The sequence below is a fragment of the Carassius gibelio genome, chromosome B6 (assembly GCF_023724105.1).
Source record: "Carassius gibelio isolate Cgi1373 ecotype wild population from Czech Republic chromosome B6, carGib1.2-hapl.c, whole genome shotgun sequence".
NCBI classification, from domain to species: Eukaryota; Metazoa; Chordata; class Actinopteri; order Cypriniformes; family Cyprinidae; genus Carassius; species Carassius gibelio.
In genome coordinates this window covers 23017902-23043992 of record NC_068401.1, presented here as the reverse complement: position 1 = coordinate 23043992, position 26091 = coordinate 23017902, and the positions used below count along the sequence as shown (strand labels likewise).

Genomic DNA, 26091 nt, shown 5'->3' with positions numbered 1-26091 from the left:
AAATGCGGCTAAGTTCTGGAGTCTGGAGGATGACTGGAGAGGCACAGTATCCAAGCTGCTTGAAGTCAAGTTTCTGAAGTCAGTCATGAATTGGGGTGCCGTGACGTCTACTGGTGTTGGTCCACTGTGTTTATCAAGTCCAAAGTCAATGCAGCCATCTACAAGGAGATTTTGGAGCACTTTATGCTTCCATCTGCTGACAAGCTTTATGGAGATGCTGATTTCCTGATTTCCAGAAGGACTTTAGCACCTGCCCACAGTGCCAAAACTACTTCCAAGTGGTTTGCTGACCATGATATTACTGTGCTTGATTGATAAGCCAACATGCCTGACCTAAACCCCATATGGAATCTATGGGATATTTTCAAGAGAAAGATGAGGAGCTGAAGTCTCATTAGTGCCTCAGCAGGTCCACAGGATGATTGCTTCCATGCCACACCTCACTGATGCTGGAATTTGTGCTAAAAGAGCCCTGACCGAGTATTGAGGGCATAAATGAACATGCTTTTAAGAACTTGTGCACTTCTGTTTTGCAAATCCTTTTTTTGATTGATCTTAGGAAATATTCTAATATTGTGAGATACTGGATTTTTGACTTTCATGAGCTGTAAGCTCTAATCATCAAAATTAAAACAAAAAAAAACTTAGAAATATTTAACTTTACTTGTAATGAATCTAGAATACATGAATTTTTCACTTTTCAAAAAAAAAAAAAAAGGAACTATTTCACGATATTCAAATTTTTTTGAGATACACCTGTACGTAAGTTTATGTAGAAGCTAACACACTAAGGATGAACAATACTAACTCACCATTTTGGGACAGATTTTGGGGGCTATTGGTGAACTTAAATGTAAAGTGGAAACAATGCATTAACTAACATATAGTTAGCAAAGATAAAGTAATGATGAAAAAATGTGTTGTTCATTGTTAGCTAATGTTAACTAATGCATTAACTAACGTTAACTAATACAAACTTAAAATAAAGTGTAACCCAGCTGGTAACACTTTACAATAAGGTGTCCTTGTGACAGTGTAATTATACATTTAAGTACGGAGTAATATTAACTTAATTTACTTAACTGTATAGTTAGGGTTTGGCTTAGGGTTACTTGCATGTCATTATGCATCATTTTTTACTATTATTTAGTAAGTACATGTAACATGTAACAGGGACACTGTAAAATAAAGTAATACCGAAAACTTATTTTAAATTGTAGTTTTCCCAGTATTACTGCTTTCACTGTGTTTCTGATCGAATTAATGCAGCCTTGGTGATCAAATGGACTAAAACTTTAAACAATTTCCCATGCTCAAAGTTTTGCAAGTTTCTTTTCCAAAGTACATATGCAAAACAATAGTATTTTGCTAACATACTTTTAAAAGAATACTTTTATAGTTAAATGCAGTGACATTTTAGCGGTTCACTAAGTGGCTGATTCAGTCAGTTTATTCAGTGTTTCTGAGTAATTCATTACAAAAAGTCTACTAAGAGTCATGCGTTTGTGAATCCAGCAAAGCCAATGCAGCAGAAAGAAATACTGTCTTCATGTTATTTTGCTGTACACAGCATTTTTATCTAATCTCATTCCATTCAGATTGCAAGCTCACATCATAAGTAAAATACAACTTCTTGTAGTATTGTGCCACAGATTCAGCAGGGGTGGCATGATGAACAATGATGAACAAAAAGTGCAAAAAACTAGGTACTAAACTCCTCATCCAAATTCTATAATACAGTGATAAATAATGTATTCATTACTCACCTGCCACAGAATTTGGCCTTGGCATAACCAGAGAAGTGCTGTGGTATGTGATTGGTCCATCCACAGGTGATGTCACGACGGGTGCTGCCCCTCCTGTGGTGCTTGTCCTCACCGGGGTTTCACCAGATACTGCAGCCTCCTCTAGGGTTTTGGGAGTGCAGGGCAGATGAGTACTACGCCCGCTCTCGCCTCTTACACCCGCAACGCCATCTTTCGCCCACTCCAGACTAGAGCCACAGCGCTCTTCATTCTCGCTGGAACTGGTGACTGTTGCTGCAGAATGGAGAGAAAGAGATAGATGAAGGTGAATGAGGTATGGGGGGAGGGGCAAGATATTAATGGGAAGGACACAAGAGGAAGGAACGCCCCAGAAGGTCAAGCCAGAACATCATGGAAAAGAAAACAGGAATTAACCATCAAAGGCAGTTTTGGAGAGACAGTCAACAAACAATGATCTTTGAGTGTAAAGACATAAAATAGAATTCATTCAGGTAATTGCTGTCAGACATTTTGCTTTAATGCAGCTGTCATTGACCTTTCCTTGCTGCAACCAAAAAGAAAAACACTATTTTGGGCTTTCGAAAAACCTACTGGTGTCCTACTTCAAGAAACCTCCGGCAGACCTGAAATAAAGACACAACGCTGTCCCAGTTTTGATAGAGTGTATCTCAGACTCATGAGCATTAAAAGCACAGGCCAACAAAAACACTTCAATACTTCAAGAAAGTTAAACAATAAACAGCTTTGATAATTCGGTCTCAGGAAGGCATTGCTTCCTGTCTTCCTCACGGTCATGGTGCTGTTTTTTTTGTGGTGCAGAAAAGCTAGTCGTGCATAAACATACAAACCTCTGTCAGCATCTCCAAATGTATTGTAACATGTTAGAGATGCCCAAAACTCAAAAACAGCACTGAGAGACAGAAGAAAAGCAGAAGGAGCATTGGGGAGTAAAACCAACCCCTTATAATTGAATCAGTCATGGCTTAATGGATAGAGAGTCCCGGTCCCGGGTTTGAGTCTCAGGTCCGGCAGAGATTGTCGGTGAGGTGACCGAATCATCAGCGCTCTCTACACCCTCAATACCACAACTGAAGTGAGATCTTTGAGCAAGGCACCGAACCCCCAACTGCTTCCCAGGTGCCCACTGCTCCGGGTGTGTTTCATACTGTGTGCGTAGGTGTTTGTTCACTACTGATTGCTGTGTGTGTGCACTTGGATGGGTGAAGTGCACAAATTACAAGTATGGGACACCTATGTCCTTTCATTTTCTTTTCTTATAAAATAAGTAAAGAACTCTGACATTTATTATTAATAAACAGTTAACTCCTCAAGTACTCTACACACTAAACTATTTAAACAAACCAATCACAATTCTGCAGTTTCTTTGGAGTGATTTAGATTGGAGATGAACATTTGCTGTTCAATGAATTTAAATGAAATGTGTTAGCAATGAAAACATACCAAACAATAAGATTTAAAGTTATGGAGTTGCTGCAAATATACATATATAAGAGTTTGGAAATGTTAATGAATTCAAAGTTGTTTTGCCAGCTAAAGGAAACTCCACATAAAATACTCCACACAAAATAGAAAATTATCTTACCATTTATTATTGCTCATGCCATCCCAGATGTTTACACTTTATTTTGTCCATTGAACACAAACAAAGACTTTTAGAAAAATATTCAGTTAGACTTGTATGGATTACTGTCATGTCCACTTTAGTGGTCTTTCCACTGCACATGAGATTCGGACACAACCATAGACTGTATTAAAACATGGACATAGTGTCCGTGACATCACTCGTAGACTACTGAAGTGTGTTTTTGAAGCCTAAAGTGTGCAGAGCAGGCCATCACCATCTTGGCAGCACGTCACCGTGCGACTCTCCCGGACAATCAAAAATGGGCAAAAAGGCGGGAGCAACTTGCTAAAGCCACGCCCACCTAACGCGACGGCAGTGTCAGCAGTGGCAATCCACCTGCCACTCAAGTGGCTACACCCTTAATTATGCAGAACTTTAAGTCTTAATATAATTTAAATGGATGAGTTATGAAAAAAAAATTCACCCCCCTCACAGTTGTCATGAAGGGCAAAATTAGCTATTTAGACCAAAATAATTTTTGCACCAGGCTGTAAACATGTTTTTTCTGCTTTAAAGTTGGGCATTTTAACATGGCAAGTCTATGGAATTGACTCCCTTTTGCTACCAGCCTCAAGCGGCCAGTCGATGAATTACAGTTTTAGTCACTTCCTTATTGGCCTCACGAGAGAGAGCAGGAGGTTGGCACACGGAGACGACGTCGCACAGAACTCTCAAACTGGTCGAGCAGCAACCCTTACCTCGGCATATTCACAATGGTAAAAATAATAATTTTTATGAATATAATTAATGTATGAATGCATCGCCACAAATCAAATCAAAATAAAAACATAGTGGGCTTTATGGGGCTAATCAACGTAATGATTTAATAAATAATTATATCTGCCATAATTATACTAAAGCACCATTTTACAGAAATACTGTAAAAAGAATAATGTTAAAGTGAACAAAATGTTAGTAATTCTAACCTTACGCTCATAGTTTTTAATAGAAAACAGTTTCCAGTTGGCCGGTTGGATACGGTCTAGCCGCAGAAGTTCAAATATTTTATATATTTTTATCGCATCTAAAACTCAAATAGGATCCAAATTTTCCACAAACGCATATGATTGAAACTCCACGCAGGTCCCGCAGTACTCTCCATCCTGTCGCTTGTCGTTCGTCAGAGAAAGTGGATAGATGGCTTTTGTGTGGTTTTTAAAGTGTCAACTTTGGAGTTCTTGTGCACTTTCATTATAAGGACTAAGGGTTGATTATTTTTCTAAAAAAAGTTTGTTTGTGTTTATAAAGTCATATATATCTGGGATTGCATAAGGATGAGCAAATGATGAAAGTATAAAAAAATTTTGGTGAAGTATACCATTAATTGCCAGGTTTAAAACAGGCAAGTGTACTATTGTCTTTGCACTCAAAAAAAACTGAAAACTACTCTAAATTAAATGTTCGGAGCTCACAAACCTTTTGAATAGATCATAAGGCATGATTAGCGAGCAGTTAACAAAAAACATTCCACAAAAACACACCTTTGAAACAAATACCTTTTTATTAAACAAAACATAGTTCCGTCAAATAATTAAAAATACAACAACACATGGACTTTATCTTCACTTTTATGCCAGCATTCTTCCTGCTGAACTTCGATGATTAAATTCCACCAAACAAAAAACACAAATGACTTGAATTGAGTTAAATGTAATTTCTGTAATTTCAGCAATAAAAATTAAAAATGAAACAATGTATTGAACATTTTCTCTTGTGTTTCTGACAGCTGGATGACGGACCAGCTTTTAATTCAGCCCGACAGATATGCTTTCACGCTTGGCTTGAATAGACCATCCATCAGTGAGTTGTTTCTCTTTGTGTATTGTGTTCAATGTGAAAGAACCTTAACTCTGAAATTATCGCTAAAAAGTTTGTATGGAGCCTGTATGCTATAAGCAACCATTTTAATACCATGGAAAAATGGTACCAAATTAAAATGGACTTTCAGAAAAAAGAGGTCTTTGCAGTGAGTTAGATGTTACCTATGATCCCGCTGTCCTTGCTCTCCAGGGTGGAGCTAGGTGTGGTGATGATGGTGGATGTGGCAGTGGAGCAGGTGCTGGAGCAGATGACAGAAGTCCTGCTGTTGGACGAGGTCTCAGGTAAGGTGGAACAGGGGCTCTCAGCGCTGGGAGACGCTGTACTGCTGGTCAGTGTGGAGCAGGGACTCACGCCTTGACTGGACACTATACACTACAGAGTGTGTGTGTATGAGAGAGAGAGAGAGAGAGAGAGAGAGAGAGAGAGAAATGAAGCAAACAGAAGAAATAAATAAATAAACACTGCATGAAGGAAAAAAAGAGACGGGAGGAAAATCAAAAAGGGAGCGAGGAGATAAAGTGATAGATGCAAACTGTTAAACTCAGCTCTTATGTCCATACAAGGGCAAGGCCAAAAATACTCCAAGCCCTCCAGTCTGATTTTGTTCCAATATAAGCAACCAATAAGATGCTTTTAGAACCAGATTCAACCCTGCAATGGCGACAGTAACCAACACACAGACAAAGATACATCTGCATTTTACCAGTGTTTACACTGGCAATACTTTAGTTGGGAATAAAGAGTGAATCTGAAAATCTGATAAAATAAGCCAACAAATAAAGATGAAGAGAGAAAAAGCACAAAAAATGTTTAAGGCTTTGAGACCTAAATGGTTCTTAATGCTAGTCTTATTGTAAAAAATTTATCTGTGATTACAACCTTCCACAACTGAATCAAGTGAAGAAAATTAAGTCCAATTCTACCTTTACTTCCGAAATACATCACATTACACAAACAGAATAGGCTGCAAACAGTTCAATGTTGACTTTAAAGCTGTAGTTCTCAACCTTTTTGAACCAAAGGCCCCACCATTCCCCAACACAATATTCAAAAGCCAATATAAGCCAAGATATGTTTGGTATTTCTGCTGTTATATGACAAAGTTGCAGGCTAGGAGTATTTATATCTTAAAAAATAAACCTTGATTAAATTTGTGACTCCAGAGGTTTCAAGAACTGTATGTTCTTCAATAAAAGCTTTAGCTATTACATTTAATATTTTTGTTTTAGTGATTCAATTCAGTTATATAGAGTTACACTTTTTATTAATGTATTCATTTAAATACTTTGACATCATCCATTGGGGCCTTGGAAGTTTGCTGAGGACCGGACCAAGTTGAGAACTAACGCTTTAAAAGAGCTGAATGCAGATTAACCCAAAGAACTACCATAATGTTGGTGTGTGAGAAATTATGGATAATCTACCTGCTGCATATCTGAAAGAAGTGCTTACAGAGCATAAACCAACAGACTTAAGATTTCTGCTTGACTTTTAATACTGGACAGAGTACATCAAATCCTAGATACTACTCTGTCCTCTCCTCTTACCTCTCTCTGCACTCTATATAGGTCAGGGAGAGTGATGGTGTGCATGTGTGTGTGTGTGTGTGTGTGTGAGAGAGAGAGAGGAATCAGTGTACCGGAGCCCTGGTCCCCAGAGAACTGTTGCCTGCCAGCCGCTCACCAATAAAAGATTCTCATCTCTCCACACACACACACACACACAAACACACACACACATCAGAGTAAAGCAGAGCGCAAGCTTTCAGGTAGAGCTTCATGCACCTGTTCAATAATTTCTTCAGTGCTGCAATAGTGTTAGATGAGCGTGTTTAAGAGGGACACTGTTGCTTCACCTGCATCATCCGTTTTCCCGCAGAGAAACTGCATTGCTCACCGGTAGCAACATCTCCAGGGTGCTTCTCCACATCAAGATGGTTTCTACCCTTATAAAGCGGCTGTGCACGTACAAAGGCAGCAAACACGCAGAAACCAGCATTCATACTTAATGCATTGCGTTTAAAAAGTCTGAAGGTAAAATAAGACACTGGCAAATCAGAAATCAGCTTCTCATTTGTGATAATACATGACTGATGAAGCATGTTTGTGGAGGAATTCAGCCACTAGTAGCTTTCGGCGCAGCAATCCATAAAAACGCTACGTAAGCCTCTTAAGAGCGAATTTTATCCCAGATAAACGCCTCAAAAGCTCTGTATGATGTATCTACTTTCTGATGATGTGGACAAACCAACACAAATCTCTTTGAACATTAGAAACAAATAGAAAAGACACTGAATGAAAATCAAAGCCAGCGTTTAGTAATCAGGAACTAGTACATTACAGCTATAAACTGACACAACAAAGCACAAATCTAAGCTGTCACACACAAGTAAATAAATACAAAAATGAATACAAAAAAGTAAATAATTTTAAATAAAGCTCTAAAGAACTCTGTTTTCCATGTCACCTGTACTCAAATTCTTGTCTCATAAAGCAAAACATGTCATCCAGTGGATTTTGAAAGCTTTTGTGAAAATTACAAATTGTACTTCCACATTTTTGTAGTGCGTTATGGATGTTGAAGTTTGCCTACCTTTCTTGACAGCCTGTTTTCTCTAGTCATGCAGCACCAATTTAAAAAACCTGTGCTTCTACTGCAAAGTTTTATTAAAAGCCAATCTTGCCAGCAGTGTAAAGTCCGAACAACATCAAAAAAATCTAAAGCCAAGCTCTTCCAGTAGTGTGTCTGGAGTAGAAGTGTGATTCTGAGGGCAGAACAGCTCCAGCAGTGTAATCGATCTCTCTGATAAATGACCTCTGGTATCTAAGGCTGATTGGGTGTAACCTGACTGAAAAGGAAATTCAGAAGCCGCTTCCTGTTTCTAAGGATTTTATCGTCCTGATCTTGCAATCATCAGTGACATGATGCAGCAGGCAGGTTGTTTGTGTCTCAGGTTGCATGTCTGTTTAGTTGTTTAGATCTGTAGAGTTCATGCTTACCTGCTTCTCCTCCATGTTTGTTTGTGATGAGGTGGGGATGGCGTCTCCCAGCAGGAAGCCCAACCGTGTCATGAGCTCCTGGACAGCCGGGGAGGAGCCAGACTCAGCCGGCGACAGCAGCTCTGCACACACACACACACACACACACACACACACAAAGGTTAGAAGAGGATGCACACAAAAAGCCCACACCCAAAAGCAACATGCCTACAGGTACCCAAACCTCAAAGGATAATATCACATTGGCAATAAATCTACCACATTTATATTCAAACCCTACATTCAGTCTAATTATATATTCAATGCTATTCCTCCAGGACGTTTGACAAATCTGTCCAAACTCACCAAGATCCAAAGGACTGGTGTAGCAGTTCCTGTGCTCTCCTTTCCTCTCCTCGCGCTGCCTTTCACAGTCTCCTCTGCTCTCTCGCAATCTGCGTCCCTCCCTCTCACATCTCCCTCTCTTGCAACTGTCCTCTCTCTATCAGTCTCAATCCCTCCCTCCCTCTCCCTCCTCTCTGCTGCCCTGTATCTCTCGCTCTGTAGTACAACACACAGTCTTTACAGTGCTCCGCACAGCTTCAAAAAGCCTAGGTTTGAGATGCGGTTATTATGACAACCAAGTTTCCATCCATTCTAAGGCTGTGTGTGCGTGTGAGACAGAGAGGACAGGGTGTGAATGTGAATGAGCAGAGATCGTGCTCGCTGCAGTCACTGGGCTAGTACAACTGACTAGACACACACACACACACACACGTTCATTCATTCTCTCCTTCTCACGTGCACCATCCCACAATTCTGCATTGCCAGACATAAAAAGAAACATTCATTCTACATTATACTGACATTTTAGAGACTTAATTCAGTGATGTTTATTGAGTTGTGTTAAAAAACGGTTAGATTTGGAAATAGGAAAAATTGACTAAACAAAGACTAAATAAATCTCCCTGGTTTTGCTGCACATGATTAATCATTGCATGCTATTCTAATGAATAAAAAAGTTTTGCTAATGTAACCAAGGCCATGTAGGTGGGGGGAAATATTAACCAATAATGTTATAGATTGAGTAATATATATTAAATATAATATTATATATTAAAATACATTAGTTCAAATCTATTAACATTTTTACTGACATATAGCTCGAGACTTGCGGATATAAAATGATAATTAAACCATATTTGGAGTAATGCACATTTCTTAATATTAAGCCTTAAATGTGTCTTAATGTCACTCTTGATGGGGATATCTGTCTCTAAATGCAAGATATTTAAAGTGAACCTAAAGTATACTTGCAATAGTCAATCTTTAGCACAATCAATCAGACTTCAGTAATTCTTCAGGGTAAACAGGGCAAAGTAGCACAAGAGCGCATTTCCAAAACAGCGCAGATGGCTGTGGAAATATCTGCAGGTGGTTTACTAACAATGTGCAAATTAAAGAACACGGATGCATCTCATTTACATATCGACCGACGCAATATACCAAGTGCAGTGCAAATTAGTGTAGTCGCAAATTAAGAATAAAGAAATAAAAACGCCACAGTACATTTAAAAGAACCGGAGGCAAAAAAAACCGAAGGGCTGCAAGACGTTTTGATAGACCTGGTATTACGTGACTCCTAGGTCAGGGTTCAAAGTCGTCTTTTATTTCCTGAAGCTAATTCAAAATAACATGGCTTGGCAAATTATATGTTCAGATAATCAGTTCTTCTGGCATTCAAAATAAATTAATATGTGTGGAAAAAATCCTCTCCCTTCTGCCATGTGCTCGCTGTTCTCTGCGGTGCCTCTTCCTAGCAACAGCAAATGCAGCCATTTCATGCGGAAAATAGTTTAAGACGTTAAATAATGGCGCAAATACCAGTTATACCAAAGCGCAAACATTAGTAAAATGTGTTGCGTGCTTCATTTGAATACTCTCCTCCCATAACTGTTGTGTCTGAAAGTGAAACTCTTACAAATGCATATTCAATAAGGTCAGGTGAAAAAATAACTTTCCACGCCTCTATGACGACACTGTGTCTCTTTAGTAAAAACTGATAGTACAATTTAATTGCCAAAAAACGGTTTGTGTTGGCACAAGCTGTTAGTAAAACTGGCCCCAAAAGTGAAAATGCAGGGTATTTTATTAAACACATAAATATGCAAAAGTTGTTGTTGTAAACCTCACATTAAATAAATGCATTTCAAATACATTTTGGTATATTTATTTTTCACTAGGGAACACACACACATGCTTATGGCAAAGCTGAATTTTCAGCAGCCATTACTCCAGTCTTCAGTGTCATATGATCCTTCAGAAATCATTCTTATATGCTGATTTGGTGCTCAAGAAACATTTTGTATTATTATCAATATTAAAAAGAGCTTCAATGTGGCTGCTAAAGTTTCATAGGTTTCATTGCTGGTAGCACATTACTTTTCACTTGCAAGTAACCACCTTGCAAATGCAAATAGCCCACTTTCAACTCTCATATGCTGTTCTCTTTCTAATTTAAACCATTTGGTTGTCTACTATATGTTAAAACCTGATCGCTTAGAGTAATAGTACCACTCTCCACCACATGCAAAGCCATCTGAGGTATCATTAGCTCAATTTGTGAGCAATAAGTTGTCAACGTTCAATTCTTAGAGGTAAGGGTTTTGCAAGTCAGTACAAGCTACAGTAGTGATGGTCGTCTTAGCAAGAATAACAAACTGGATCGGTTTTCATATTTCCTACTGCAAGACATTTCAAAGGGCTGGAATAAGTTCTTGAATAAATCATCCATTGAAAACATAATGAGTTTAATAAATAGCCTAACTAATTGACTCACTAGATACATTCAGTTTTAAAAATTAACTTCATTATTATTTCATTTTTAAAACATTAAAATCATAGCATCATTGAAGTGTAAATACATCTAAATGCTGCTTTAAATGCAGTCTCAAAAATGGATTTTATAGATACTGATTTCATTTGATTGGTAACAGTTTACAACTTTATTCAAATTGAATTTATAGATTAAAATTTAAGAACTTAAAAAAAAAACGAACAAACAAAATGCCACAAAACTCTAATTGATACGAATTAGCCAACTGATACCAATACACAAAAGCACAATTAAACAAATATGTGGTCAGTTATATTTACACAATATGTAAATGAGCAAGGCAGTCGTGTGTAGCATCCCTGAGGGGGTGACAGGGCAACAGGCCACAGTTCATTAGCATACTGCACTCCGTCAGCAACACCCTGTCCTTCTCCCTCCCTCCCTCCATTGTTAACATCTCCTGCCATCAATCCTGCTTTACACAAATCACTTCACGATCGATTGCCACTGCTGGTCAGGTAGTGTTGTTTTTGCTTTCGACTGACGGCAGATTTCACAGACAAACCTCAGGCAGAATCCGTATTTAATACATTATTCATAAAAAATTAATGAACATGCAATGAAAGGCACCATTTGCAAGGCTGTCCTCTGGGTCTACATTCAAAGGCATATAAAAGCATGTTAATCTAGATAAATGTTCCCCAATTAAACAATTTATTCTGCTTTTCTTCACATACAGTACAGACGTTGGACATTGTTTCTAAGCACATTTCCGGTGGTCCACAAGTCTGCAGCCAGCTCCTCTCAGCTGGTCTCTGTGTTGATCTACGTTTGCCAAAGGACACAGACCTCCCAATGAGTTCACACATTTCACTCCCCTTTCGCTTATGAGGGCTACATACAGCGAACCATTTCCTACACACACAGGGTTAGACATGGCTTGTTTTTGCAGAGCACTCAAGCAGTATTGGTGCCTTCTCATTTTGGCAGGCCAGAAGTCTAGAAGTCTAGTAACACTTATGTGTGCGTGTTTTTGTGTGTGTGTGTGTGTGTGAGAGAGAGTGAGTGTGAAAATCACTTCCGAACTGTTGCCAAATTCCCAATTGATTGTTTGAGTGAGCTGTGTAAATCTAAACTCTAAAAGTGTGATGTATGGCAAATTGAAATAAACCTGTGTAATGAATTTGATGTCATAGAAAGACAAGCAGCAACACCATTTATAGCTTCAGCTGGTACTCATTTAAAAAAAAAGACAAGTACTATATTTGTTAAAATCAGAACATCCAAATACCACCGAGTCCACCAAATATGCTCTCTTTATGATTTCAGCACTGATTAAACGGAGATTATAATATTGGATTGGTTTTAAAAACTGCAAGCAAACTACACCATACTGTATATGTTGATTAATATCAGTAATCCTGTAGATAAATCAAGAAAGAGCATCCACAATGTGTTGAATTGGATTTTGCAAATATATGGAAGGACCTTTCACTCTAAGAACACATATTTAAAACTGTAATAACATTTAAAAAGGATTACAGTGAATGTGAATTATGTGAATTCAGAGCCAGTGAGCAACAGATATTTTATTTTTATATTACCTTAACACACGATAAAATAATTGTTGCCATTAACCAATTAACGTGTTAACACGATAACGCGTTAACTTGCCTAGTCCTATACATTTTGGTAACACTTTAGTATAGGGAACAATTCTCGCTATTAACTAGTTGCTTATTAGCATGTGTATTACTAGCATACTGGCTTTAGTACTTCAGTAGTTATTGGAGGCAGCTGTGGCCTAATGGTTAGAGAGTTGGACTTGTAACCGAAGGTTGTAGGTGAGAGGGGAGTGAATAAACAGCGCTCTCTTCCACCCTCAGTACCCATGGCTGAAGTGCCCTTGAGCAAGGCACTGAACCCCCGGGTGCTGGATATACTGTAGCTGTCCACTGCTCCGGGTGTGTGTGCACTTCTCACTGCTGTGTGTGTGCACTTGGATGGATTAAATGCAGAGCACCAATTCTGAGTATGGGTTAGCATACTTGGCAAATGTCACAACTTTCGATAAAGCACATATTCTATATGACAATATTCTACATCTTTAATTCTACCCAATACCTATATTTAACAACTACCTTTCTAACTATTAATAATCAGTAATTGGGAGTTTACTGAGGAAAAGGTTACAGTTAATAGTGAGAACTTGACCTTAAAATAAAGTACGACCAAAATTTTTAAAGTAGCAATGAAGAGGTTGAAAATTTACCTTACAAATTGGAAGTCTCATAACCTGAATCAGAACCCATTCTGATAATGAGTTGTTGGTCAATAGATGTAACACTGTATATAAAACTGGTTAAAACTGTGGCTCAGTGATCATAAAATATTCTGCTTGTGTGTTTAGAAGCACATTGAGATGTTTAGTCACATTAATACGTTTGATATTTAGCTATTTTTAGAGACTTCAGGGTAATTATTTAAAAAAGGGGCAATTGTTAAGTATCTTTCACTAGTAATGTAGATTTTACTCTTGAATAAAAGGATAATGAATTATATCAGTGTGTGACACGATGCTGTTTGTATTAACGCAATATCTATAGACATCAGCCATGTCACCAATATTTTAAGTTCACTTAAAGCAATACTGCAGCATTCTATATGTTGTTAGGATAACTGCTTTACTTTAAGGCTGGACTATTTTAGTTGTTTAACAGCATTCATCAATGTAAATATGATGACCAATTAAATCAAAGAAGGCAGGCTTTATCACTGATAGAACCCAACCATGAAATCCAGTGTTGCAAATAGTTCAAAGCATTTAAGTCCTGTAAATATTTATTTCCTTTAAATACCCATTGCGTCTTGCATACCCCCTTAAAACTGCTCATGGCGCCCCTAAAAATCTTGTCAGAACCAGAAAAACATCACTGCACGCTTCAACCCGGCTGCATTTATGATTTAGGCAATTCAAAAATCTCCAAGATTATTTTAAATAAAGATTCAATACATTTCAAACAACTGTTAAAATTTTTTAACTTTAAATGGACTTGAGAACAGGCCATGTGTGTTTTTTTTTTTATTGAACGTAACCAACACTTAGGCTAGGTGGCCCTAGGCAGGCATAATGAAATGCGCAAAAAGGCAGGCCATTACAAATTTATTTGACAGGAAAACAAGTCGATCAACATTTTCAGGGTTCCGAGCAAAGCGTTTTTTATTCACTATATGTCCAGCTGTTGAGAAGACGTGCTCCGACCGCACTGATGTTCCAGGGATGTGCGCAAGGTGGTGGTATTACTGCAAATTTTCCACCACTGAAGCCGGTCGCTGTCAGCTTGCAATGGTCCTTTTCATAACTCAGAATCTCCTGTAACTAGATGCGTGAATGAGGCGAATTCGCATCAACCGCGCCGCGAGACCTCCAGACGCGCGTAAACGCATCTTTACATTGACTTAACATTGAAATCATTCGCGCCAGATGCTCTATTTGCGTTTGGTGTGAACGCAGCATAAGAGGTTGCTTTCATCATCACTGGGTCTTATAGGCGTGTAAAATTGCTGGTATTTTCTGTCTAGCTTTCACAACGCATACTGCACTTTCGGAATTCCTTATTTTCTTTTTTTGCTTGTTTGTGAGTTGTTACATCTATATTTTTTAATTGTTTAATTCTTTTAAAATTAATAGTGTACATATTTGGTTAAAATCGATTCCCTTTTTTCATTTTTAAAACTTTTTTTGGTTGGTCCGATTGATTGTGCAATCGATTTTTGAACTAAAAGTGACAGCCCTAGTAAAAACATTCTAACCAGCAACCTAGAGGTCCCTCAAGAAATGTCTATCAAAAATAAAAGTTGACATCTACTGTATGGTTCAAAGATGAATCATGGATAGGGCTGGGACAACGCGTGGAGGTCATCGATGATGTCAATGCAAAAAATACGTTGACGCAAAATATGCGCATCGATTTATCGACCTATTTTTATCTCTCTAAAAAAATGTTTGCAAAACGTTTGCCTTATTTGATCGGTGAGTGATGTAGAATAGAATGACTGCTGCCCCTGACTGGGCGCGTACGAGAGAGAGCCCCGGCTGCGCGCGCACTCACAGTCTTCAAACAACACGAGCGCTTCTTGCACTCTCTCCCTTGTGCATATTAATCAAAATCATTAAAAACGATAGAAAAAGGGCGGAACGCCAAAATTTCACCTGGAGCATTCAGTGGCTCCCACTGTTCATTTTTTTTTTTTTTTTTTGGAAAAGCACTCTCTGTATTAGCTTAAAGCCCTCAAGTTTACATTGGTTACTGTATTCTTTCAATTGCTCTAAACAAGTATTTTGGGTGACCTTTTTATTGAATGCTAGACATCAAGTTGTTGTTATTTTCATCTGAAAGAAGAACTTTTTTTCAGTAAGCTAGGCCCTATGTCTTCAGTAAGCTTGTTTCAGTAAGCTATGTGTTTTCAAGGCTTCAAGGTTTTATTGAATGCTATCTCTATACAAGTGCAAAGTAATGCATTCTTAGTCAGTCTTTTATTTTGTAATTTTAAGAGCAATAAACATATATTGCAATGTTAAGGAATTCATGTTTATTTCATTCAGATATGTAAATCAACATGTATAAATTGTTAGTAGTCAATTAATGGGGAGATCATTGTTAGATTAATCGATGCATCCAAAAAATAATCGCTAGATTAATCGTTTAAAAAATAATCGTTTATCCCAGCCCTAATCATGGACAAAACTGACAAAATTGTTATTTTTAAGATCTATTAAAAAAAAACATTTGAGAATACAAAAATGATTATTCGGTAACACTTTAGAATAAGGTTCCATTAGTTAATGTTAGTTAACTACTTTCGTTAACATGAACTAAGCAAGAACAATCCTTCTACAGCATTTATAAGTCTTAGTTAATGTTAATTTCAACATTTACTAATGCATTATTTAAATCAAAAGTTGTGCTTGTTAACATTAGTTAATGCACTGTGAATTACCATGAACTAACAATGAATAACTGTATTTTCATTAACTAACATTAACGAAGATGAATAAATACAGTAATAAATATATTATTCATTGTTTGTTCATGTAAATTAATACATTAACTAACATTAACTAATGGAACCTTATTCTAAAGTGTTACCGATTATTCTATGACAACATCCTTTTAAAACCTTTATTTTAAAGATGCGCTATAAGGACTTGTTCTCTTTTCTTATCATGTGTTGTTTCAGTACCAGATTTTAAAAGGTATAATTATAAATCTTTCATATTATGCATTTTAACAAAGTTATGTCTAAATTCTCTATTTTAAGTACATCTTATTTAAAATAAAAATGTTGGCATTAAAATATCTTTATTTTTAGCACTCGATTTCCAGTCACATTGGACTCCTGGATAAATATGGTTTGAGAACCAGGTAATGAATCAGATACTGGGGTAAATCAAACAATTCCTCCAAATTCCAGTCTCCATTTCGGTCCTGTCTCTCATACAATGAATCAACCATAATCTCACTTGTCTCATTCGGCCCGTTGTTTTCATTTTCTAGATGCTGAAATCTATTTGCATGCTAAAAAGCTTGGGAACACAATTCCCCTCCCCCTGTCCACACTTCCATCTCACTCCGTCCCTTTTCATCAGATGGCCTTGTTCTTCCACATACAGTTTATGAAATAAAGCAAATAGCTTTAGAGTACACAAACTCATGCTTTTACCACAATTTTAATTGGGAGCATGTGCACGTATGTGAGAGAAATACACTCAGACAGTGAGTGATATAAGAGAGGGAGAGGTATGCATCTATGTATGGAGGAGTGTGAAAAAAGAGGTGGGGGTAGAGAAGAGGACGATGGACACAGAGCAAGAGAGCGAGAGAGAGAGAGAGAGTAAGAGACAGAGTGAAAAAAAATACAGTAGCCACAGAGAGGAGAGCATGTGTCATTGAGAGAGAGAGAGAGAGAGAGAGAGAGAGAGAGAGAGAGAGAGAGAGAGAGAGAGACAGACAGGGTGGAGGTATGGACCCTATGGAGGTATTTTATGAATTTGCTTTAGAATGGAATGTTTTTTAATTTTAAGTTTGATGTTGTATTCCGTACTGTAATAGCCATTTTATACTGCAATACTTAATCTATTGTTTCATAATTCAAACATAAAAATCATATTTTAAAAGTCAGTTCACCCTTCCTGGTGAACATCAGCAGCTATGTACTAACTGTAATGCCAAAATTAACTGAACATGTGATGAACATTTACTCTGTCCTCGCAGTGTCTAGCAGCCAGCGCTTCGTCATAATCGTTATTTGTCAAAAATAAATTTGTATATGCCACACAAATTTAAGATCCTTTCAAATCAGTTTAGACAATGAGTAGCCTTTTTATCTCCGGCGATAGCACTTATTAATAAAACTGTCATAAAACTTTGATTACAGGTTTTTCAAAGCCATCCCACACATGGGTAATAACAGGCTATATCTTGTTGCTCTAACTTTGATGTTATCCCAGTGCCAAAATTTCTAATTAAACATTTTCCTACAAACACTGACAGCAACTGCACCCACGAATCCTTACAACAACTTTTTGTTGTAAATGTTACATTTAATTTATTAATTACAGCATGTGCATGCCAGAACGCGTGATGTCTCGATATGAAGTAGCAAAAACAAGTGATTCATTCAATAAATCATTGGTGACATTAATCTTATTTGTTAATTTTATACATTTATATAAAGCATGCACGCCCCCATGCTAGCAATTGTTTGAGCCAATGCACACTTGTCATTAAAAGAAGGACCCATTAAACTTCATTGCATTTGTTTTGGCCAAGCATCTATTTCAGATGGCCATAGCAACTGGCACAAGTCAACCTGGCCGAGTCTGGTGATTTTTTTTTTTCTTCGGTCAAACGAGTCAAAGTTTTTCCTGTAAAATGACATCGAAATTACAGCCTTGTCGATCCAAGGTTTATTTTTGCAGCTAATGGCTGAAACACATGTAACAGGGGAGAAAGCACGGATCAGGAAAGCAACGGGCAGCGGTATGGCGTAAATGGCGGGATGCGGTGCGGTATTATCGGCCTGTGATGAGAGATCTGTGCTGGGTAAATCATTAGTGCTCATTAGAATTGAATCATGGAGATTATGTTCTGAAGAGATCAGTGGAAAATGCTGGTCATGGCTCAAAGAGAACAGACACAATGTTGCCATAGAGATTTGACAGCTCAATCAAACGGAACGCTGCAACTCTAATATTCGAGAGCTCAGCATTAGTCCACAGTATGGGCTGTGTCCTTTAGAACATGTCTAAGGCTAAAACAGAGTAAATTTGAGTATTGCTTCGCGTCTTGTTCAAAATGTGGATGCTGACTGTACTATATTAGCAAACCACACATGGCATTGCACTTGTCTCTGCCTGGTAACCTTGTACCTCTGTAACCTTCCGTTCTTTTTAAAATAGCAATTTCCTAGGCAACTAGGAATAGGAAATGAATAAGCCAATATATTTCTATGTAACGATTTTCAAAGGTTTACACCACTTTAATTCAATTTCAAATAATGATGGATAAGATTCTGACCACTAGCCAATAAATATGTTCATGTTATGGTCAAAACTCCACATTTTTTATATACCTACACTAATATATTTTTTACAAATAAAATAAAAAAAGACACATATATATATACAGTCATGGCCAAAAGATTTGGCAGTAACAAATTTTGTGTTTTACGAAGTTTGCAAGTTCAGTATTTATAGATTATTTTTCCACCTTTCTATGGTATACTGAAAAACAATGATTTTGTTTTAAAGGGTTTTATTGGCAAAAAAGAAAAATGATAATGAGTCAATATTCACAGTGTAGCCCCTTGTTCTTCATCACCGCTGCAATTCGCTCTGGCATGCTGGATATTAGCTTCTGAGCCAAATCCTGACTGATGGCAATCCATTCTTGCTTTATTAGTTCTCTGAATTGATCACAATTTGTGGGCTTCTGCTTGTCCATTCGACTTTTGAGGACTGACCACAGGTTCTCAATGGGATTGAGATCTGGGGAGTTGCCTGGCCACAGATCCAAAATTTCAATGTAATGATCTTGGAGCTACTACTTTATCACTCTTGACATGGTGCTCCATCATAGACCAACGCTACTTCGGCGTCATCGAAGGGTAACGCCCCTTTTCGGGGGAAAACAAATGGATTCCTGATACAGAACTCGCTCCAGGGACCTTTTGTTTTTCATTATTTCTGATGTGTACAGGCCTGTTAGACACAATTACAAACAGATATTGTATAATATTTATATTGTTTAGTCCTAGCCTGCGAATATTTGAAACTTAAAATCAGTTAACAGCCAAGGTAGCGTGCCTAATGAGAGCTAACGTTAATCACGTAGCTACTATTTCTAACTACAACAAAACTGTCAATAGCTTAAATCAAGTGAAATATGATCCAAGTAAACCACCGACTCCTCTTGACATGGCCTCATCGTCTAGTTTATCATACTGTGAGTATGTTAATGACAAAAGTAGGCTACTTGGTGATTCCACGAGATAATGGTAACGTTAGATGTCCATATTTGGCCACTGCGTGGGGTTATTAATCCAGTTTTCGACCATTTCAAAGGGAAACCTCTGTAAACACCGTATCCAGTAGTTTCTTTAAATACCTCTCACGGTCCTCGGCCCGCAAAGAGAGTGTGTATGTTTCTGCCATTTTTGCCATCAAGAAATTAGAGCGAGTTCTGTATCCGGGGAATCCGTTTGTTTTCCCCAAAAAGGGGCGTTAACCTTCGATGATGCAAAAGTAGCGTTGGTCTGTGCTGGAAAACACACGGATCATCACCAAATTGCTCATGGATCGCTGGCAGAAGTCGCTCTTACAGGAGGTTTTGATACCATTCTTTATTCATGGCAGTGTTTTTAGGCAGAATTATGAGAGAGCCCACTCCCTTGGTTAAAAAGCAACCCCATACATGGACGGTCTCAGGATGCTTCACTGTTGGCACAACACCAGACTCATGGTAGCGTTCACCTTTTCTTCTTAGAGCAGTTGATTTTCTAGATGTCCCAGTCAGTCAGAAGGGAGCTTCATCAGAGAGAATAACTTTTCACCAGTCAGAATTTCAGTCGGTACATGACGTTTTTCTTGGAGAGAAGTGGCTTCTTTGCTGCCCTTCTTGACACCAGGCTGTTGTCCAAAAGCCTTGGCCTCACAGTGCGTGCAGATGCTCTCACACCAACCTGCTGCCCTTCATGAGCAAGCTCTGCACTGGGAGTGACACGATTCCGTAACTGACTCCTCAGGAGGAGACGGTCCTGCCGCTTGCAGTCAGTTTTTTTGTTTGGTCAAATGCCAGACGTTTTTGTTGACAACAGCATTTATTTTTTGCAATAATCCGAAAGCCAATGGAAAAATCACCAGTTGTCCCAGTCATGCAAGAATGCATGTTATGCATATTTCTGGCCTAAGAGTTTACAAAAGAAGGGGACTAATACCAAAAACTCAGCTGATTTCAAATCAACCCAAGTAACCGTACACTCACCCTCTATTTATAGAGAAAGAACAGAGATCAGGAGAAAATGCCAAGCATTTGTGAGAAACACTCCAATCCAACTAGATGTAATTACATCACAGGATGAAATCATTCAATCTACACAACACTTTGCCCAATCACAGGTGGATGTGCTGGCAGCTGTAATGACATCACAAAGTTTTTTTTGTCCTTTCAGGAAACCGTAAATGAGCACAGAGAGATGATAATTGGCTTTTACACAGGAAGAGTCAGACTCTAATGCACTTCATAGTCATCTGTTTTGGAGGCAAGCGGTGGGTGTATTTCTGAAGTCCGGTTTACTCATTCTCCCATGATTCTCGGTTATTTGATCTGGAAAGAAAAGCTGTGAGACCCAGAGTCCATTTTGAACTCAGTTTGTAGTCCACACAGGTATGATGGGAGAGGAAGAAAACATTTATAGAACAGCTGTCAGGACAATGAACCTCGAGCTGAAAGTCAAAGTCATCCGGGCCATCACTCACATGGAGATCATTGATTTGCATCTACTTCAGGTTCATCCAGAGTGGGCCACCACATCTGGTGGATTATCACCATTTGCATTAGAGATCATCAAACGGGTGGAGGTGTGACTGCTCCTTAAATAATATATTTTGTAGATGCACCAATATTCTAGATGTATAAAATTAGTGGAAGGCCAAAGCAACCATAATGACTGCCTGAAATAAAACAGAGGTATCTAGGGAGAGGGTCCAAAAATAACAAATGACTTTTAATGAGGGGACATTTGTTAATGTGTCATCTGTGTAATTCTGCATGTGTTTGTGTGTCCACAAATGTGAAAACAACTGCTGTCTAGATGGCAATATTTGTATGTGTGTTTGCATTTACAATGGGGAGCAAATGTTTAAGACCACACAGAATCTGGGATTTTTGCCTAGTTCATCTGAAAATACACTTATTATTATTATTATTACATACATACACATCCATATATATACATATATGTAAACTGCCATTCAAACTCATTCTTTTTTCAAAAAGTAACAGTAAAACAAAGTTATGTTGATACTAAAAAGTATTTCAAAATAATCAAAGAATCCTGAGAAAAGTCTCATGGTTTCCACAAAAATATTACGCAGCATGACTGTTTTCAACACTGATAATAAAACATGCTTCTTGAGCATCAAATCAACATAATGGAAATATTTCTGAAGGATCATGCGACACTGAAGACTGCTGAAAATTCAGCTTTGCCATCACAAAAATAAGTTACATTATAAAATATATTAAAATAGAAAAAATCCTTTTAAATTGTAATATATGTAACAATATTACCGTTACATTTTTGATTATATAAATACAGCCTTTTGGGAAACAAAACTAAACAAAATAAATACATGTTCACTAGTAGACTCAAACATATGGAATTACATTTTTTTGTGTGAATACATCTAACACAAGCATTTTGTGACCTTTTTTTGTGTGCCCACCTGTAACCCTCCAGATTTCACACATATTCCAAGTAAATCTTACAATGCAAAGCTGAAACCTGCCATCCTAACTGGCTTCCACCACATCACATCAACAAAAATGACAGATTGAGTAATTCACTGAGCGCACCAACACATACAAGCACAGGTCAGCATTCTACAGAGAAAATTAATTGCAAGTAGGAGAAAAAAGATTGGCGCTAGAAGACAGAAGTTTACAAAGTAAAAAAAAAAAAAAAGAGGGAGGGAGGAATGTGGTTTAATGGACTGCGGGATTTACTGAACTCTCAGCTGTAAATTCATGTAACTCCCCACATCTTAAAAACACCATCCCTCAGCTTACGACAAGGGCACATTTCACTCAAAGACTGTGGGGACTTTCCATCGACTTCTATGGTTTAGATTGAGGTAATGATATTTTATATCCCCTTTACTTATCCCTCAAAGAAACATTTTCATTAATGAAGCATTTAATATTTCTTTTTTCATTAAACATAGGTTATGTCTGGCTCTCTCTTTACTACCCTAGTGAGGACATCTGATAACCACAATGTAACAAAACCAGACCCACAGATAAAAATCTAAAAACTACAAATGCAAACATTAATAAAAAGAATGCATTTCATAACAGACAGACTGGTCCACACACACTCACAGAAGTACTCACCAGTATTGTTTTTCTTCCTGTTCTTCAGAGCACAGGTGACAGGATCTCCAGAAACACAAGGATTCTCCACATTTTTTGGTGTCCTGATTGAACCTGCAAACAGAGCGAAAATGAGAGAAAGACCGGAGCAGAGAGAGTGGGAGAAAGAGAGAGAGAGAGAGGGAGGAGAAATAGAATGAGAGAGACTCACACACACACAGACAGTTAAGTCTTTCCAGATGGGATTTTGATGCTGGCGATCTGAATCTCTGGGCAGAGCTGCATGTGGATCTGTGTGTGTGTGTGTGTGTGTAACAGTTGTGATCGGCTGTCCTGTACTCCCAGAGAGATTCCAGTATAAATGAGTCGTCTGTAATGATTTTAATCTCCCTGAGCAGTTCCTCCTGTGTCTGCTGAGTCAGATTCAAGCTTTATGGGCATGAGTGTCAACATTTTTGCCAAAGCATAAAATTACTTAAGAGTAGAGAAATAGACAATAAATAACAAACATTTTAAAGTTTTGATGCTGGTAAGATTTTTCAGTGTTTTTGAAAAGAACTCTATTACGCTCACCAAGGCTGCATTTATTTGATCAAAAATGCAGTAAAAAGGGCAATACTGTAAATGAGTTTTGCCATTTTAAATAACTGTTTTGTATTTTAATATATTTTAACGAGTAATATATTCCTGTAATTTCAAAGCTGAATTTTCATCATTCATTACTCCAGTCTCTAGTTTTGCATAATACTTCAGAAATCAATCTAATTTGGTGCTCAATAAACATTTATTGTTTATCATTAGTAAACAGTTTTTGTGGATGTATTTAATACAAGAGTCTTACAAGAATAGAAATTTTAAAACAGCATTTATTTTAAATGGATATTTCTGGAACAAAATGCACTTTGGATAATGTTAATGCATCCATGCTGGAAAAAAGTATTAGTTTCTTCTGACCCCAATCAATCTATAATAATAGTTTATTATTTTGGTCTATACTACTAGACAAATGATATATAAAACAATAAAAATTAAACTGAAAACCCAGTGTCAGGGTTTCTTCAGCACACAAACCACTAGCTGAATCAGCTCATTTCAAAGCCCTGACTCGTCTGCAAGAACATTTGTTCCATTTAACATCACAGCGGTTCCTCATTCAAAGCCTCAAACATCAGAAAGAAGCCTGAAATGAGAATAAAGACAGACATCTCTACTGGTGCACAGATTTGAGAGTAATATTCAGGGCTGTAGCAACTGACGTGTCTTTCCCACTTTCAGAAATTAAGTTCATCCCTAAACACTTGTCGGGGAAAAATCATTATATTTTAAGAGCTTTGTTTTGATGAGCCAAAAAACTAAAAGTAGGCACCCAACGTGAAGTGACGAAAAAGCAGATGCACTTCCAAAAATGAGTTTGGACTTTGTTTGGGAAATGTGTCACCTCGACTTTTCTGACTCTTCTTGAACCTCAGGTAATATTACATTACACATTTAATGATTGTTTGAAGGAAAACGATAGCGAAGGATCTGAGAGATTAGGGCTGTAGGAACAAATCAATGTAGGTTTGACTCTGGACTATTAGCGCGGTCACCACTCTATCACTACAACATCCTGAGTTCGGCAGTTAACAACAGGCTGCCTGATAGGGACGGTATTGTAATTACATGTAACTTTCAGTACAATGCTTTGGATGAAAAGTGTTTGCTACAAGGTAAGATACTAAAAAGGTTTGGTCTGTCATGGGCTTTCACTCTGTTTTAAAATCAACCTTTCACAGCGTTCGCATAGTCATCTCCAAGTGCAACAGTATTTACAGAGAAAAACATGTGACACTGACTTAAATATATGAATGACAATTGAGAACTCATTAAATTAAAAAAAAAAAAAAAAGACAAATTAAAAAATAAACTTTTTCCACCCTTTGGAATAATGTAAATGAACTGTGTAGAACAAGACTAGGAAAGCTAAGTTCATCTGGACTTAGATGAAAAGTGGTGTGTACTGCCCCCTACATGAACACACACAGCATTGCAGGCATAGAAATCCTTCTATCATTACTTAATATGGGAAATGCTTACTGCAGGAGAGAAATAGATGATTTCCAGAAAATGTATTGACAGATAATAAAACAATATTATGAAACAAGATTGAGAATGTTGTTAATTGCTACTCAAATATTAGAATTAAATGGATCAAACAAAAATAATCCAATTCTAATCTTAATTAGCTCGGCTCATTTCTCAGTTTTTTCCCAAATGTTCTGTAAATCATTCTAATTAAGAACCGCTTTAATTCAGCAGCACATAGGGCTGACGTGGTTATGATCACACAACCTGAGGTGCTAGACTGTGGGAAGAACAATCGCCAAACGTTGCCAGAATACTGAGTGAGCTGCCAAGTGTTTCTCTTGCCATGTGATTGGCAGCTCTCAGCTCAGCTAGCAGTGAATCAGCACAGAGCAACCAATACCACAGGGATAACGTAATGCATTTTACACAGTATATATATGATAGTTTCATTCATCAGCAGCACTCAAACAATCTAAAGCAGCTACCAAAATATACAGTTTATCTAAATCACACATTTGGAAAAGACTGCATTTTATCTAAGATTTTACATCAGAAACATGTCAGTGTATGAACCATTAAGTTCACCTTGACCTACACTCATCCTGAAGTCTGACAAATCAATTGAACCTACATTTTGACCCCTGACTTTTGTTGCATAATGGGATTCCTTGCTAGGGCCCAGTTTCATAAACAAAGCAACTATGTCTTATAAACTAGTCTGGCCAACTAGTAGTTGGTCAAGGGGTAATTAGCCTTACTTTGCAGAGGAGTTTCATTACATAAGCAAAAATGTATATTTTATATATATATATATACACACACACACACACACACGCAGAGTTACAGGAGGAAATATAAAGCGGGGCCTTGAGAGTTGAGAAACACTGGCCTACACTGTGAAGTCGGCACCAATAGATGGCACAGTTTGTGCATTAGATAAATCACAGCTGCACAACTTCTTAAAGAGGACAAAGCATAGCACTGTAAACATGACTTATGTGTCTATTGTATATGATATACAGCATATTACTTGCACCAGAAATACTATTTGGATAGTACCCAAAGAGCCAGATGTACCCATTAGAATAGATATTAAATCACTACTCCAACTGACAAGGGATTTAAATTGTAAACAATGTAATGATGTAAAATGTAAAACGTTATCTCATGTTGTAAAAATGCATTTTTCATCAGCTCTGAATGGATGTGTAGTGTATTTCAAGTGAAACCTGAAATTACTTGAAAGATACAGGCAACAACCAGAAAAATGCATAGTATGTGATAAATCAAGGATTAGTGATCGTACGATATATATCTATCTTTT

General features: G+C 37.6%; 2 protein-coding genes across 4 annotated transcripts in view; one reads left to right on the top strand and one right to left on the bottom strand.

The window, feature by feature from the left end:
• The window catches only part of LOC127959948 (WD repeat, SAM and U-box domain-containing protein 1), a 173511-nt gene that overhangs the window by 45421 nt on the left and 101999 nt on the right, over nt 1-26091 (top strand). The window lies entirely within an intron of this gene.
• Nucleotides 1-26091, bottom strand: part of LOC127959942 (protein TANC1) — a 77710-nt gene that overhangs the window by 31929 nt on the left and 19690 nt on the right. For all 3 annotated transcript variants that reach the window (XM_052559437.1, XM_052559438.1, XM_052559439.1), the window contains exons 4-7: nt 22722-22814; nt 8232-8353; nt 5394-5604; nt 1767-2039 (exon numbers count right to left, since the gene is read on the bottom strand). In XM_052559437.1, coding sequence (XP_052415397.1) covers nt 1767-2039; nt 5394-5604; nt 8232-8353; nt 22722-22814 — 699 coding nt within the window. The remainder of the gene's footprint in view (nt 1-1766; nt 2040-5393; nt 5605-8231; nt 8354-22721; nt 22815-26091) is intronic.